We start from the raw sequence: 16,077 nt of genomic DNA, 5'->3' as shown, positions 1-16,077 counted from the left end.
TGACGTGCCAGCAATGAATGTGGACTTGGCCACAATGGACTCTCCCTTAGTTCCCCCTGGATGAGACAAGGGCTTTGACTTACAAAATCCTAAATAGCTCGGGGCCGTATTACTTGAAAGATTGCCTGTTTCTCAAATGAACCTGCCCAGAATCTGAGGTCTGTACAAGAAGTACGTTTCATTCCTTTGCAACTCAGCTTCCAACAGATGGACTATAATCCTCTGCATGGCTTCTGGCCCTTAAAACCAACTCTGAATCAACTGTTTTAATCAATCGTTTTGAGTTGTTTTTAAGGAAGGTTTTTATGGTTCAGGAGTCATAGCTAAACAATTTCTCAAGTAACCCGGAGTCTCTTTTTTAGAGAGATAATGTAAAGGTAAAGGTTTTCCCCTGACATTAAGTCTAGTCATATCCGACCCTGGGGGTTGGTGCTCACCTCCATTTCTAAGCCAAAGAGCCGGCATTGTCTGTAGACACCTCCAAGGTCATGTGGCATGACTGCATGGAGAGCCATTACCTTCCCGCCAGAGCGATACCTATTGATCTACTCACATTTGTATGTTTTCGAACTGCTAGGTTGGCAGAAGCTGGGGCTAACAGTAAGAGCTTATTTATTTATTTACAATACAGTAGAGTCTCACTTATCCAACATAAACGGGCCGGCAGAACGTTGGATAAGCTAATATGTTGGATAATAAGGAGGGATTAAGGAAAAGCCTATTAAACATCAAATTACATTATGATTTTACAAATTAAGCACCAAAACATCATGTCATACAACAAATTTGACAGAAAAGGTAGTTCAATATGCAGTAATGCTATATAGTAATTGTCGTATTTACGAATTTAGCACCAAAATATCATGATGTATTGAAAACATTGACTACAAAAATGTGTTGGATAATCCAGAACGTTGGATAAGTGAGACTCTACTGTATTTATATTCCGCCCTTCTCACCCCAAAGGGGACTCAGGGTGGATCACATCACACATATAAGGCAAACATTCAAATGCCATAACATAGAACAGAGACAGAGATAGACGCAGGCACCGGGCTGGCCTCGAACTCATGACCTCTTGGTCAGAGTGATTTGTTGCAGCTGGCTGCTAACCAGCTTGCGCCACAGCCTGGCCTACCCCACTCCCCGAATTCAAACCGCCAACCTTTTGGTCAGCAAGTTCAGCAGCTCAGCGGTTTAATCCGCTGTGCCGTCAGGGGCTCCATTTAGAGAGATAAAGCGGGATACAAATAATACTAATAATAATTACACAAGCCAACAACATCAAACTTTTTGTAATCATAAGAAATGAGAGTAGCACAGTTTAAATCAATTTTTATGCTGATTTTAAATATGTCTTTATCACGTCAACTTTTAAAAATATGACGAATGGTACATTACAGCGGACTACTATAAAGTTTCCACATTTCACATCATATTCGTGTAACACAAGGCAACAAATATTTTCCATCAGATATAATTTTAGGTCATTCTTATAGTTTTTTGTGCTAAATTCAGATCTGTGTTTATTTTTTTCTCTATCCCTTGTAGTTTTTGTGATGAGGCTAATTCAATAATTAATTCATTTACACACTAATTTCAATAGAATCTAATTGATATAAGTGTGTAAATGCATTATTTACCCAATTAGCCTCATCAGAAAAACTACAGATCTGAATTCAGTGCATGAAACTCTATAAGAATGACCTAAAATTCTATCTGATGAAAAATACTTGACTTGTGTTATTATTATTATGACAATCCTGAATTTGAAGGGTTTTTCTTCCATAAGGAATACTCAAGAGTGGTTTGCTATTACCTTGCCTTGAAATGCAGATTCTTTGGGTTTTGTTGGTAGTCCCCACGCAAATAATCATCAAATCTAACCCTTTTGAATTTAGGGAATATTTAGATGTTCTGACCGTAAATAAGTTAAAACTGTTTTTGGTTCCAAGACCCAGCATACTAGCCAGGAGACCCTGGGAACATAATTTTTCTATGCACTGGACATTCCAAAGTGGATAGACCCCTTCTAACTGCTGAGCTGTGGGGCTCAAATCCCAGCAGCCTCTTTGGAAGGTGCTGCTCACCACTCTCAGTGTTGTAAGTGCTGAGGCAGGGGGCATCGCTACTGCTGGGGTCCCATATCCTGACCGTTCCGTCGGCAGAGCATGAAGCCAGGCGGTTCTTCGAGGGGCTGAAGGCCAGGCCCCAGACAGCGTCTGTATGGCCGTCCAAAACATTGCTGAGCATGTTGGGGTCTGTGTACAGGAAGGAAAGGAAAAGGAAAAAAAGAAAAGGGAAAAGGGAAGTTAACATCACTGGCCCGCCATTAAGCTCAATGAAGGAGGCGGAAAGAGACTTCTGCAGGCAATTTACACGAGTACAATGATACCTTGAATAAAGAGTTTAATTCGTTCAGTGACTGAGTTCTTAATTCAAAACACTTATCACAAAGCTAATTATCCCATTGAAATGCTATTGATTTGTTTCAACCCCCTGAAAAAAATTGTTTGTTTGTTACGTGTTTTTAAATAATAATAATTAAAAATAATAATAATTATCAGGACCTCAAGATTGAACTTCAAAGACTCTGGCAGAAACCAGTACAGGTGGTCCCGGTGCCATCCCAAAATATCTCAGCCGGCATTTGGAAACAATAGACATTGACAAAATTACGATCTGCCAACTGCAAAAGGCCACCCTGCTGGGATCTGTGTGCATCATCCGAAAATACATTACACAGACCTAGACGTTTGGGAAGTGTTCGACTTGTGATTTTGTGATACGAAATCCAGCATATCTATCTTGTTTGCTGTGTCATACAACGTCGTTGTGTCAATAATAATAATACACTTTATTTATATTCTGCCCGCTTCCTGGGGGACTCAGAGCGGATTACAGCATTTACATACATAGGCAAATATTCAAAACATGAGACACACAAACACAAACAAATATTTAAAAATTACACATTTAAAACATTTAAAACCAATTACAATTATTGTGGAGACTCATCAATTAAATAAATAGTATATTTCACTAAGCTGAGTCATCAGTGATAAACATGAGCCAGAGAGAAAATTAAGAGAACATTTAAATAAATAAAAATAAAATAAAATCTGAAAACAAAACAAAAACAAAGTCCCACTAAATCCCAGGAGAAAAAGAGTCGAAAGTTGAGTGTTGGCAGAGAAGTCATCAGCCCCAAGCCAAGCCAAGCCCGGTTTCAATACTAAGTTGATGGTCAAAGGGGGGCTGGTTGTTAAAATTTCCCAGTACTGTCATCCTATAAGGTATCACAAGAAGAGGATGAGATGCTGCTGAGATAACTGCCCCTACCGTAACCGTCGTAAGGGTCCATGCTGAGATCCGGGATCCTCCAACAGCGGATCCTCGTGTCCAGCCCACCGCTGTAGCAGTACTCGCTGTTGCAACCCATGGCAACAGCAAGCACCGGGCCCCTGGCAAGAAACAAAAAAGGAGAAGGCTCTAAGAGTGGACTGTTTTTTCAAACCAAGGATGCCCTCTTATCACAGGTTTGTTTTGGGCAATCTGGGGTCCCTTAGAGCAGGGATGTCAAACACATTTTAATCCGATGGCCACACCACCCTTAGAGTTGCCTTCAAAGGGCCACTGAATCCATGGAAGACGAATCAGTGGATACAGAGGGTCAAATATATATATATATATATATATATATATATATATATATATATATATACACACACACACACACACACACACACACACATACACATATATATAGTGGTCAGGGCTCTTCAGTTTTTTCTCTCCAGATGTTATTGAATGACAACTCCCATCACTTTTCCAACATTATCCAACATGCAGACTGGGGATAATGGGAATTGTAACCTAACAGTACAGTAGAGTCTCACTTATCCAAGCCTCACTTATCCAAGCCTCTGGATAATCCAAGCCATTTTTGTAGTCAATGTTTTCAATATATTGTGATATTTTGGTGCTAAATTCGTAAATACAGTAATTACAACATAACATTACTGCATATTAAACTACTTGTTCTGTCAAATTTGTTGTATAACATGAAGTTTTGGTGCTTAATTTGTAAAATCGTAACCTAATTTGATGTTTAATAGGCTTTTCCTTAATCCCTCCTTATTATCCAAGATATTTGCTTATCCAAGCTTCTGCTGGCCTGTTTAGCTTGGATAAGTGAGACTCTACTGTACTTGAGGTTGGGGAAAGGTTAAAGGACATTTTTAAAGTCAAACATCATATCCATTAGCTTTACAGCAAAATTCCAACCCCATAATCCTGACTAAACAAAGCAAACTGCAGCCTTCCAGATGTTCCTGTATCCCAACTCCCATCAGTTCTAGTCATGATGTCTAATGATGAGGAATATATGAGTTGTAGTCCAACATCTGGAGGGCCACATAAAAGGTCTTGAGTTTGACACATGTGCCTTAGAAGAATAAGGGAATGTCTGAGCTCTCCTGGAATTCAGCACACACTCCTGCTTTAGAGCTGGCTTTCTGAGACTCTGAGAGCCAGCCCCACCATCAGGCAGGTGATGTTGTTTTTTGATGCTGTACAAGAACAGCAAGTTGTTATTTAGGGAATTACTAATGTTCATGTGCTGCCAGGGAGGAATATTTTGCCTTAATGCCAAATAGCATTGCTGGCCTTGAGCAGTGGAGAGAACCTGGCAGCTGCATCACAAATAGTTCAAAATCCTGGCCGTATATATTCAGCTCTTTCGGGTAATGAGCCAGCTTTCAATAAAAGCGCCCCAGACACACATAGAGATATACACACCTGTGTGCCCTGAATGCATAGACTGGCTCTACATCCAAAGCTGCGTTCCTGTAACAACAAACAAAAGACCCAAAAAAAAAAAGTCAGGTTGCTTCTGCACACTGAAAAGAAATTTATGTGTGTGGAATTATTTCCCCCTTCCTCCTCTGCAAGATCTGGTCTGCAGCAGTTCAGCTTTGATGGACAGCTCAAAGATAAATAATAATTGGCTGCCGGATAAGCCGCTGTGCTCTTCCAATCCACAAAGAGCTCTTTGGCTTTACTGCCTCCAAGGCCTGACCTATTTGGATGCCGGTCGCTCTGGCTGACAAATCGGCTGACTCTTTGAAGCGCTCACTTTTTGGCTGCCACCGTCTTCTGGAGGTTCCACAGCTTGAGGGTGCCATCCTCTGATGCCGTGACGAGGGCCGACTCCACGTGGTGGAAAACCAAGGCCCGGATGCCATCGTAGTGGCTCCGCAGGGTAAACTTGGGGTTCCAGGTCTTTTTAAACGCATCTTTACTGTCTGAAAGCTGCAGGAGGAAGAATCACTTATCTATATGTCCTCACAATATTATTATTACTTTATTATTATTATTATTATTATTATTATTATTATTATTATTATTATTATTATTAATAATAATAATAATAATACACTGCTTTTCTCTCCTCAAAAGACTCAACACATTTATTTATTATTTATTTACAGCATTTATATTCCACCCTTCTCACCCCGAAGGGGACTCAGGGCGGATCACATTACACATATAGGCAAACATTCAATGCCTTTTTAACATAGAACAAAGACAAACAAACAGGCCTCGAACTCATGACCTCCTGGTCAGAGTGATTCATTGCAGTTAATTGCAGCTGGCTTGCTCTCCTGCCTGCGCCACAGCCCGGGCCCATCTTATTATTATCCTACTTTTCTCTCCAAAAAAGACTCAAAGCAGCATATATTTTTAATTGTTATTATTAGTATTATTACCCTTCTTTTTCTCTCCCAAAAGAGACTCAAAGCAGCTTATATTATTATTATTATTATTATTATTATTATTATTATTACTATTGATACCCCACTTCTTCTCCAAAAAAGACTCAAAGCAACTTACAGTATTATCATATTATTATTTATAACCCGCTTATAGTAAAACCAACACAATACAGTTTAAAACCTACAAAATAGACGAACATTAAAATAGAATTAAATATTAATGCCATTAAGAAATAAACAGTTAAAACCAATCTAAAAACCAACAGCCAACACATTTTAAAATCACATGAATTAAAACCAATTAATTCTACAGTATGTAGATTTTAACATTGTGTTCTATATTTATATTTTGTGTTTTTACATTCGTGTTGCATGTATTTTAATGCATGTGTAGAAATATGTTTTATTAGGTGCTTTTAATGGAATGCATTCTGTATTTTAACTAAGTTGTGCTCTGCCTCAAAACAATAATAATGGGGAATAATGGGGTCCTTAAATCTTTTTGTGCTGTGGGCCCCTGAGGCAAACACGTGAAACCAATAGAATCCCTTATTAAAATAATAATGTCTGAAATACCTGCAATACTTGTAAAGTGATATGATGTAATGTAATTTCTATTGCTGGCAAAGTGACAGTTCCTGCTAATAGAACAGTCATCCCTCTTCATTGGTGGATTTAACCTTTTGCACATTTTATTAATATGATTTATCTGTGAATCTCTAGGTCTTCTGGTGCAACTCTATGGACAAATTCCACTTAAGGTTGACCACGGAGTCACACTAGAGGACAAAGAGGTTCTCAGTGAAGTGTTTTGCCAAGTAAAATAGGGGTTTTTTTTGTTTTTGTTTTTTGCAGTTTTCCACTTTCTCAAGGCTCCTGTGTCTCTAACCCAAGTAAATGTGACTGTACTGTAGTTTGCTACAGACATGCATAATGAAAGAAGATGCTATCTTTCATCTAGAGAAGCTAAAAGATGTATTTTTCTCCCATCCCCCTGAAATCTCTCCACAGACCCCTTGGGAAGAATCTATAAACCCCAAATTAAGAATTATTGTTCTTATAGTACTACAGTTTTTATATTACAACTGTTATCCTGCAAGATGATGAGGAAAAGGTGGTGTGACGAAAACAGTAGAAGTACAATTTTCAGGACCGCTTTGAGAGAAAAAAGCAGGGTATTATTGTTATCATTTCTGCTGTTAGTACAGTAGAGTCTCACTTATCCAAGCTAAACAGGCCAGCAGAAGCTTGGATGAGCGAATATCTTGGATAATAAGGAAGGATTAAGGAAAAGCCTATTAAACATCGAATTAGGTTATGATTTTACAAATTAAGCACCAAAATATCATGTTTTACAACAAATTTGACAGAAAAAGCAGTTCAATATGCAGTAATGTTATGTTGTAATTACTGTATTTACTAATTTAGCATCAAAATATCATGATATATTGAAAACATTGACTACAAAAATAGCTTGGATAATCCAGAAACTTGGATAAGCAAGGCTTGGATAAGTGAGACTTTACTGTATTAACTTTATGTATACCCTGGCTTTCTCCCTGTGGGGACTCAAGGCAACTAACAATCCCAAACTTGGTCAAGTTTACAAACCACAATACAAAAGTTAAAAAACAATTAAAAACTAACGGTGTGGTAAAAACAGATTAAAATACAATAAACACACTTAAAATGGCCTTTAAAACTCACAACTCCCACAATCCCACCCACACCTTCTCAAAGCCTGCCCCTTATGAATAAATATAATAACAATGTGTACATAAATAAACATAATAATAACAATAATACTTACATCACAGCTCAGTTCATTGTCATTGGTGACGGTCAGATCAGCGAGGTCACCCAGACTTACTTCTCCCCCACCGATTGTGTCCATTATGAAAACATCTGAGGAGAACCCCAGTGACCCTGTTTTTAGGGGAAGGAAGAAAGAAAACATTTTAGAATCCATCCCCCATGCTCTTTAACATCTACATGAAACCAATGTGCAAGGTCATACGGAGTTTTAGAGTTCGGTGCCATCTCTACGCAGATGACATCCAACTCTATTATTCTTTTCCACCAAATTCCAAGGAAGCCCTTGGGTCCTGGACTAGTGCCTGGCCGCTGTGATGGGCTGGATGAGGGCGAACAAGTTGAAGCTTAATCCTGACAAGACAGAGGTCCTCCAGATTAGTTGCTCGGCGGATCAGGGAATAGAGTGGCAAGCTGTGCTTACATTCCCCCTAAGGACCCAGGTCCACAATCTGGGGGTCCTTCTAGACTCAAGTGTCGGCGGTGGCTGGCAGGACTTTTGCACAAGTCTGACTTGACTATGGCGGTCCACATCTAAGTTACCTCCAGGCTGGACTGCTGTAATGCATTCTATATGCGGCTGCCTTTGAAGACGGCTTGAAAAATGCAGTTAATGCAAAGGTCAGTGGTCAGAGTGTTAACCGGAGCGAATTACAGGGAGTGGTCAACCCCCCTATTTAAACAGCTCCCGTGGCTGCTGATAAGTTTCGGTTCTCAATTCAAGGTACAGGTTATCACCTATAAAACCCTAAACGGTTTGGGACTTACCTATCTTCGTGACCACATCTTCCCTTATGAACCTGCACGATCTCCAAGATCGTGCTGGGGTCGCTCTCCTCTCACTCACACTCCAGTCACAAGTGCGGTTGGTGGGAATGAGAGGGCTTTCTTGACGGTGGCCCCCCGGCTCTCGAACTCTCTCCCCAGGGGGATTAGACTGGTACCCACCCTGTCCATCTTCCAGAAAAATCTAAAAACGTGGATGTTCCACTGCGCTTTTGATTAGACAGTTCCCCAGATAATTTTGCCCCCAGCTATGATCCAAAATCTAATCCTTGCACCTTACTACTGTCCCCTAACCAGAGATATAGTGCTGTACTTCATATTGCCCTCCGTCCCTAATCTGGCTGTTGCACTTTATCCATCAGCCCTGTCCCGAGTTCAGAATCTGTTTACTACTCAGGCCATTGATGGTTTGTTCGATGGTTGTTTTAAACTTTGTTATGTCTTGGTTGTTTTACACTGTTTTATGATGTTGTTTTATGAATTTTAATGTGTTATGTTTTAACTATTTTGATCAGGCTTGTCCCCATGTAAGCCACCTCGAGTCCTCTTGGGGAGATGGAGACAGAATACGAAACAGCCTCGCAAGCACAGCTGGCGGGGACAAGGGACAGGGCCTTTTCGATTGTGGTTCCTCGGTTGTGGAACAGCCTGCCCAGAGATATACAACAAGCCCCAACTCTTTTGAGTTTTAGAAAAGCCCTGAAAACATAGCTATGTGCCCAGGCTTTCGAAGATTAAATGATAAAGACGGCCTGGACTGATTTACGGCTACAGCACAAGGATTTTGGATGAACAGATTTTTAACCATATGTTTTATATTTTCATATTGTTTTGTTTTAATTGGATTTTCATTGCTATGCTTTATTTATGTGTAGGCATCGAATTGTTGCCAATTGTGTACGCTGCCCTGAGTCCCTTCAGGTGAGAAGGGCGGGATATAAATGTCGGAAATAAATAAATAAAGTTGTTGTTCTTATTATTATTAATACAAATGTGGCAAAAGAAAAAGGAAGAGAATAGGATGAGCAGGACACAGGCAAAAGAGAGCAAGAAGACCCAAAGCCCCAAAGATCCATCACCTTCATGGGGCCTGGGCTGACCAGGGATGGCGGGGGGCATGGCTGGCTTGGGAGGAAGCCCGTCCACATCTCGGAGGTCGGCCAGCATGCCTTGCAGCTTCACCCTCCGGGTTTCTGAAAGGAAGGTAGAAAGTTGGGGAGGAGAGAAGATCCATTTTCCCTCTAAGTATCCAAAGGATTGTTAAGTAGACTCCTTTCTGTTGCTTCAGATGGCAGGAGCAGAAACAGTGGATTCAAATTACAAGCAAGATGAGGGTAGATTTCAGAAAACCCTCTACCTGGAAAGACTTTGCCCCTGTGACTCAATGGAACATGTGCTCCAGTGCCTGTTTTACAGAGAGTCGAACAAGACTCATTTTACCATTGCTATATAAACACCCAGGGTGCTCAGGACAATGTTACATCACCCTATTGCTTTCAGATACCAACTCTGTTACAACCTATAATGCTGGCAAGTTCTGTGACTGATATCACAAGTTAGAATTTTAATTTTAAATTTATTTGAATCCCCTTTCCCCTTAGCTAACTGCTGGGCATGTTTGAGCTGGAATTCATGCACCGAGCAGGCAACTGGGCTTGATGGTTCATGGGGACCTTTCCAGCGTTAAGATTCTAAGGGGCCACAAGGGCCTTCTTATCAGGGTAAGCTGTCTTGAGTCCCAAAACAGAGGCGTTTTGTCTTCTGATGAAGCCCATCAGTCTCAACTCCTTCTGCAAAGTGACAACAGTTGCATGAATCACAGTAATTTATGACACAGTTTTCTGGCATTCTCACATCCTTTGGGAGATATCTAAAAGACATTACTTTGAGTTGAGACAACCCATCAGAGGCAGAAGAGATGTGAGAAGACTCAGGTCTGTCATTACCAAGCTCGTTGCCATCGCCGGCCCTTCGCGTGTCCCCAGAGCCCTCGCCGTTCTCCCCAGAGCCTAAGAAATCAAACTCGCTCAGCGCGTCCTCAGAATCCTCGTCGTCATCTTCGTCCTCCACTTCTGGCATGAGAGGCTTATTGGTGAGCTGCCGAGATAATAGAGCCGACAATGCCTTTCTGAGTCATTAATGCCCACCCAAAAGAGGGGGTGGGTTGGGATTGGCTAAAAATTTGCATTTTAGGAGTATGAATAGGTCAGGCATGGGCAACCAGTAGGCTGTTAATAATTGTGGGAGTTCCAAAACACCTGGAGGACCAAAGTTTGCCCATGCCTGCTATAAACATTTCCTTCTCTATATTATATTATTATTATTGTTATTATTATTATGTCCTACTTTTGCACTTTATAAAAAGCGACTCCAAGCAGCTCACAATAAAACCATTACAACTAAAACGTAAAAAATATAACAAACATTAAAATGGAATTAAACATGAACATTATTAAAAATACATTATAGAACAGGTAGGCTGAAATCTCAGGCCTACCCCAAAGCAACTCCCAGGCCTGTCATAAAGCGACAAATGCCTTTGTGAACATGTCATTGGGCCGAAATTGGCAAGATCCAATTCCCGTTTTGCTTTGTTCAATGCTGATAGGGAAAACATTAAGATGTTCAAAGGGGAGAATTAGCAAAATACTTTATCCTCCAAAAACTGAGCTTACAGATTTTAAGCCTATGACTAATGTGTGAGCTCCCACTGCGTAGAGGGAGTTGCCAACAGAGGCTACACTCCAAGTCTCTGCAAATGAATATCACTGGGTGCCAATTCCCTTCAGAACATTGAACTTTTCTTACCAGGCCTATCCTGTGCCATTAACAGCAGGAGCTGGCATAATGGATCTCATTTTCCCTCCAAATGGCAATCAGTTTTCTGTTGTGCCAATTGAACATTTGATGGCAAATATTCTAGCCATTCTCCTTTCAAAGGTTTGGTTACAGACAAAATATGGCTGCCTCTTGTTCAGGAAACAGAGCAGTATTCACAGAATAAATGGAGCCTTTTGCTTCACTTTTCCTCTTTCCTTGATTTATGCAGAAGCAAAATCAGAGAAGAACCTTCTCAAGAATGCTTTTATAGTTTTTTGATTGACAAGTATAAAAATGTATTTGTGGAGGAGGAAAGAAATGAAATGTCCTTTTAGTGAGTGGGTGGGCCAATGAAATCAAAAAATCACTTTTTAAAGATGGAGGGTGAGAGAACCTACCTTTACTCGCTGCTTCTTGTGCTGCCGCTGCGTCTCCAAAGGCAGGCTTTCCAGGTCTTCCTCTTCGTCGCTGTCTTCTTCTTCGCAGCCTTGCAAGAAAGGGATCTTCTCCATCACTGTGCTGCTGATGCGGTCCTTGGCCTCTTTCCCAGCATTCCTGCCAGGCAGAAAGGGAAGGACAGTTTCACATTAGGAAGTTCTAGTCAGAGACCCAAGGCACCCTCATGTGGAATGGTTATTATGACTTTTTTTATATGGCAGATGTTTGTTTGGAGACAGGACATCCACTCCCAAAACAGTTGGATGCCCATTTTCTCCTCGGTTTGATACAACTTGGCCATTCCTGATTTACAAATGGCAATCAATGGCAGGGTTATGTCAAGGTGTGAGGAGGATAATACTACTACTACTACTAATAATAATAATAATAATAATAATAATAATAATAATAATCTTTATATTCCGCTCTATTTCCCCAAGGGGACTCAGGGCTGATTACAGTACACATACACGGCAAAATTTCAATGCTGTTATACAATTAACAAAGACAGACAATACATAAACAGAGGTATATAGGCTTTTTCCATCTCTGGCATCACACTGTTTCTTTAAAAAGTTGTAACAGGATTTTTAAAAATTCATATATATTATTATTATTAATTTTATTTGTACCTACCTTTCTCTCCGTGGGACTCAAGGCAGCTAACAATCCCATACTTAGTCAAGTTTAAAAAGCGCAATACAAAAGTTAAAGTATTTAAATAGTAACAGCATGGTAAAAACAGATTAAAATAAAATAACCACACTTAAAATAGCCTTTGAAACTCACAGCCCCTGAACGACTGAACAACAGTTCATTACAATTCCTGGTCTTTATTTCCTTTTCTCAAATCTGTTTATCAATACATTATTGCTGCTTGACACTAAGGAACAATTGTGGGAACAAAACAATTTTCTTAGTCACATTCCAGTGCTTTGCTGTTAATACTCTATGTTCATTTGTTTATACAGTATATGCCTGTTCTCAAACTGACGCAACCAAAAGAGGTGCATTTTTTTTACAGTTCAAGACTATGTAACTCTTGTTGCAACATGAGTAAATAAGCACATCCAATTTGCAATTGTATTTTCAATTAACTGCTCTCCTAATATAGCACACATTATAACTGCATGCGCTACTATGTATTTTAATGGTTCTAAAGCGGTAGTTCTCAACCTGCGGGTTCCCAGGTGTTTTGACTTACAATTCCCAGAAATCCTGGCCAGTTTACCAGCTGTTAGGATTTCTGGGAGTTGAAGGCCAAAATATCTGGGGACCCACAGGTCGAGAACCACTGTTCTAAAGTAATAAAGGGCTTTGTATGGTGTAGTTGGACTATAACACTGGAGACCTGGGTTTGGCTTCTCTTTTGGCCATGAAAACCCACTGGGTGAATCTGGGCAAGTCTGACGCTCTCAGCCTGAGGGAAAGCAAAGGCAAATTCCTTCTGAAAATGAATCCTGCAAGAGATTTGCTATATATAAGTTGAAAAGTACTTTAAATCAAGCAACAGTGAAAACAAAAGAAAGTGACCTTCTGACTGTAAGAAACTGCTAGGATTGCATTTTTTTCAAGTTTTGCAAAACTTCCACCTTTTCTCTCCCGCATCCCCTGCCCCAAATAAAAATCTATGAATAAGAGTTTTTATCTCACAGCTTCACCATTTCCAGTAAATCCATATCTCTACTGGCAGCACAGTCTGTTCAACACAATGCAGAAAACATCAATAAAAACTCCATTAGGACTCAAAGAGGCTGATCGGAGCTTCATTCCTGCCAAAAGTCTGCCAACGAGAGCAGTGAGTGGGTGCGCCAGAATGAAGAAGAGTTACACTTTGTTGAAGCATATGGAGAGTGGGCGCTCTCTTTCTCACTCATGAACCCTACAGCCCAGCTGACGCCGGCGCAGCTGCCACTCACCTCTTTATCTGTTCCTCTATCTGCTTGACAAGGAGGGATTCTCCCCCATTCAGCCCAGGGGGCCCCGAGGCAGGCCCTGTCCCCAAGCTGCTGGGCTCTGCAGCGCCATTCAACTCCATGGAGCAGCGTCCCAGCAGAGAGCGGACCCGCTTGGAGCGCATGTCTAGGATGGTGTCTGTGTAGCCCACCTCTTCCAGGTACCTGGGGAATCCGGTCAAAAGGGGGAGGGAAAAAGTCAGGAATTGGTAATCTGTCTAGAGAAGCTGTGACAGACATGGGCCAACTTCGGCCCTCCAGGTGTTTTGGACTTCAACTCCCACAATTCCTAACAGCCTACTGGCTGTTATGAATTGTGGAGTTGACATCCAAAACATCTGGAGGGCCAAAGTTGGCCCATGCCTGCAAACTGCAGAGCTACTGTCCAACAGTATAATCCTCAGTTTTACAGAGGAGCTACTCACTGACGCAGGAGTTGGCGGCCTTCTTTCCACATAAACTGGTTGCTGTCCAAGGAAAGGGGCTCCACTGGTCCATTGGAGACTAAGTAAAAAAACAACAACAATGGAAGGCTTTCATTAGCCATTAACAGTATGGTAAAACACCTTTCCAACTGTTGTTACACTGGGGTTTCTCAGAATAGGGGCAAGGCTCAGCTTTCTGAAGGCAGACGGCAGGGAAACAAGGGCCATCAATTCAAGTAGTAGTTCAAGTGTTGGTCTAGGACTGGAAGAGGAGGGTTCTAATCTCTGCTCAGCCACAGAGATACATTGGGTGAACTTGGGCAAGTCATACACGCCTTTAGCATCAGAGGAGGCCACAGCAAACCTTTTCTGAAGCAACTTGGCCAACCTCCAATGGAGTAACCATAGCATTGCTGTGAAGGAATAGAGACTGTGAATTTTAAAAATGTTTCAATTCATGTTTTTCCACATTTGCAGTGGTCCTACACCCCTGACCACAGCAAATAAAGGACTCCAGTTCTGTCTCTTATGACGAAGATCTTCAAAATTACTTAAGATCCTAAGATACTCAAGGTATCTTGACTATTGCCCAAGGACCTTCTTTAAAGTAATGTTTTTTAAAAAAAAATCTATCTAGTGCCCTCTGAGTTTATGATACTTTACACATTACAAGACAACTTGTCCCTTACAGAGACTAGAGATCTATGGGCATCTCAGAAAAATGACTATCATACCTGGTTCTGATGTATCAGGTTTCTTTTCTCCCGGGTTTAGGTCAGTGCCAAATTTCAGCTTGTGATACTTTGACCTGGAATAGAGAAAAGGACCTTAGGAAGAAATGCAGGAAATAAAAGCAACAAATATTTGCTTCTGCCTTTGGAGGGAATGCTGCAAAGTGATGGCCACACAACCATATCTGGATGGCATTTGAGATAAGAGACCTCAACCTGCACCTTTAAACCTGGCAAACTTAGGCCCTCCAGGTCTACTGGCTGTTAGGAATTGTGGGAGTTGAAGTCCAAAACAGAAGGCCAAAGTTTGCCCATGCCTCCTTTAGACATAACAAAGTGAAGTGCTCCTAACATCCAGGCTGAAGGACCAAGAAGTCCTTCAGTCATCCATCTATTATGGATGGGAATATCTATTCTGTCTCCAGAACTCACCTTTCCTGCTTCAGAGCATATTCTAGCATCTTTATCCTCCGCACAAGGTCGGTCTTCAAGTTCTCTTGGCCCTTCCTCTCCCCCTGAAGGAACGCCACTTGTGCCTGGAGGAGGAAGAATGAAAAGTTGGGGACACAAGATTTAAACAACACTTCAGACACTTCTGTCCGGAAAAAGATACTTGCATACTGGGAAAGTTTCACCCAAATTCTTCCAGTGACATACACTGGAATACAATAAAACAATCTCCCCCCTTTCTGTGAATCCATTTCACTCACTTAGCTGCAGTCATGTCGTTGCAACGTCTAAAGGGGAACTGGAAAAGGGAATTTAATATAAGCAAACTTACATTGAATCTATTTATTTTATTATTTCACTGAAATATTTCCAATGCATCCTCCTTTCAAGATCTTTAAGCAGAGCTTGAATGGACAGCCTTCAGGAGTGACCTAGTTCTGTATTATTGCATGATGAGGGTTGGATTGGATCGCTCTTGAGGTCCCTTCCAACCTTACGATGCCAGCAGATCTTAGGACATGAGACAACCCATGAAAGCATTTAAAAAATTCATCATCTAATGTGAAATTGGCAAAAGGAAATTAGAAAACAAACTGGGTGGCATTGAGATCAGAAGGGCTTATACATTGCTGTTTGAGATTGCAAAAACTTTTTTAAAAGTTGGGATTTTATGCAGCAATCCCAAGAGGTAACTTGGCAGATGAACTGTGCAGAACATTCTCTTCATAGGGTAAGTAAGTTCTATATTCCAATGCATCCCAGAAGAACAGGAGTGGGATTGTCTGAAGGGGGAGAAAAAGGAGCTCTGAAGCTGTGGTATTTCAGATGTAAGGCCAGGTCACAGGCGCATTGATTTGCCCTCAACAGCAGCTCATCTCAAATT

General features: G+C 41.0%; 1 protein-coding gene across 1 annotated transcript in view; it reads right to left on the bottom strand.

The window, feature by feature from the left end:
* The window catches only part of strn4 (striatin 4), a 34,020-nt gene that overhangs the window by 11,279 nt on the left and 6,664 nt on the right, over positions 1–16,077 (bottom strand). The window contains exons 2-13 of the mRNA XM_008121533.3: positions 15,177–15,280; positions 14,748–14,821; positions 14,014–14,092; positions 13,553–13,753; positions 11,594–11,750; positions 10,322–10,472; positions 9,455–9,568; positions 7,588–7,703; positions 5,138–5,313; positions 4,801–4,848; positions 3,343–3,464; positions 2,091–2,261 (exon numbers count right to left, since the gene is read on the bottom strand). Of these exons, the coding sequence (XP_008119740.2) occupies positions 2,091–2,261; positions 3,343–3,464; positions 4,801–4,848; positions 5,138–5,313; positions 7,588–7,703; positions 9,455–9,568; positions 10,322–10,472; positions 11,594–11,750; positions 13,553–13,753; positions 14,014–14,092; positions 14,748–14,821; positions 15,177–15,280 (1,513 nt within the window). The remainder of the gene's footprint in view (positions 1–2,090; positions 2,262–3,342; positions 3,465–4,800; positions 4,849–5,137; positions 5,314–7,587; positions 7,704–9,454; positions 9,569–10,321; positions 10,473–11,593; positions 11,751–13,552; positions 13,754–14,013; positions 14,093–14,747; positions 14,822–15,176; positions 15,281–16,077) is intronic.

Source organism: Anolis carolinensis, unplaced genomic scaffold (assembly GCF_035594765.1).
Source record: "Anolis carolinensis isolate JA03-04 unplaced genomic scaffold, rAnoCar3.1.pri scaffold_10, whole genome shotgun sequence".
NCBI lineage: Eukaryota > Metazoa > Chordata > Lepidosauria > Squamata > Dactyloidae > Anolis > Anolis carolinensis.
Note: the sequence above shows the minus strand (reverse complement) of the source record. Positions and strands in the feature narration are given on the sequence as shown.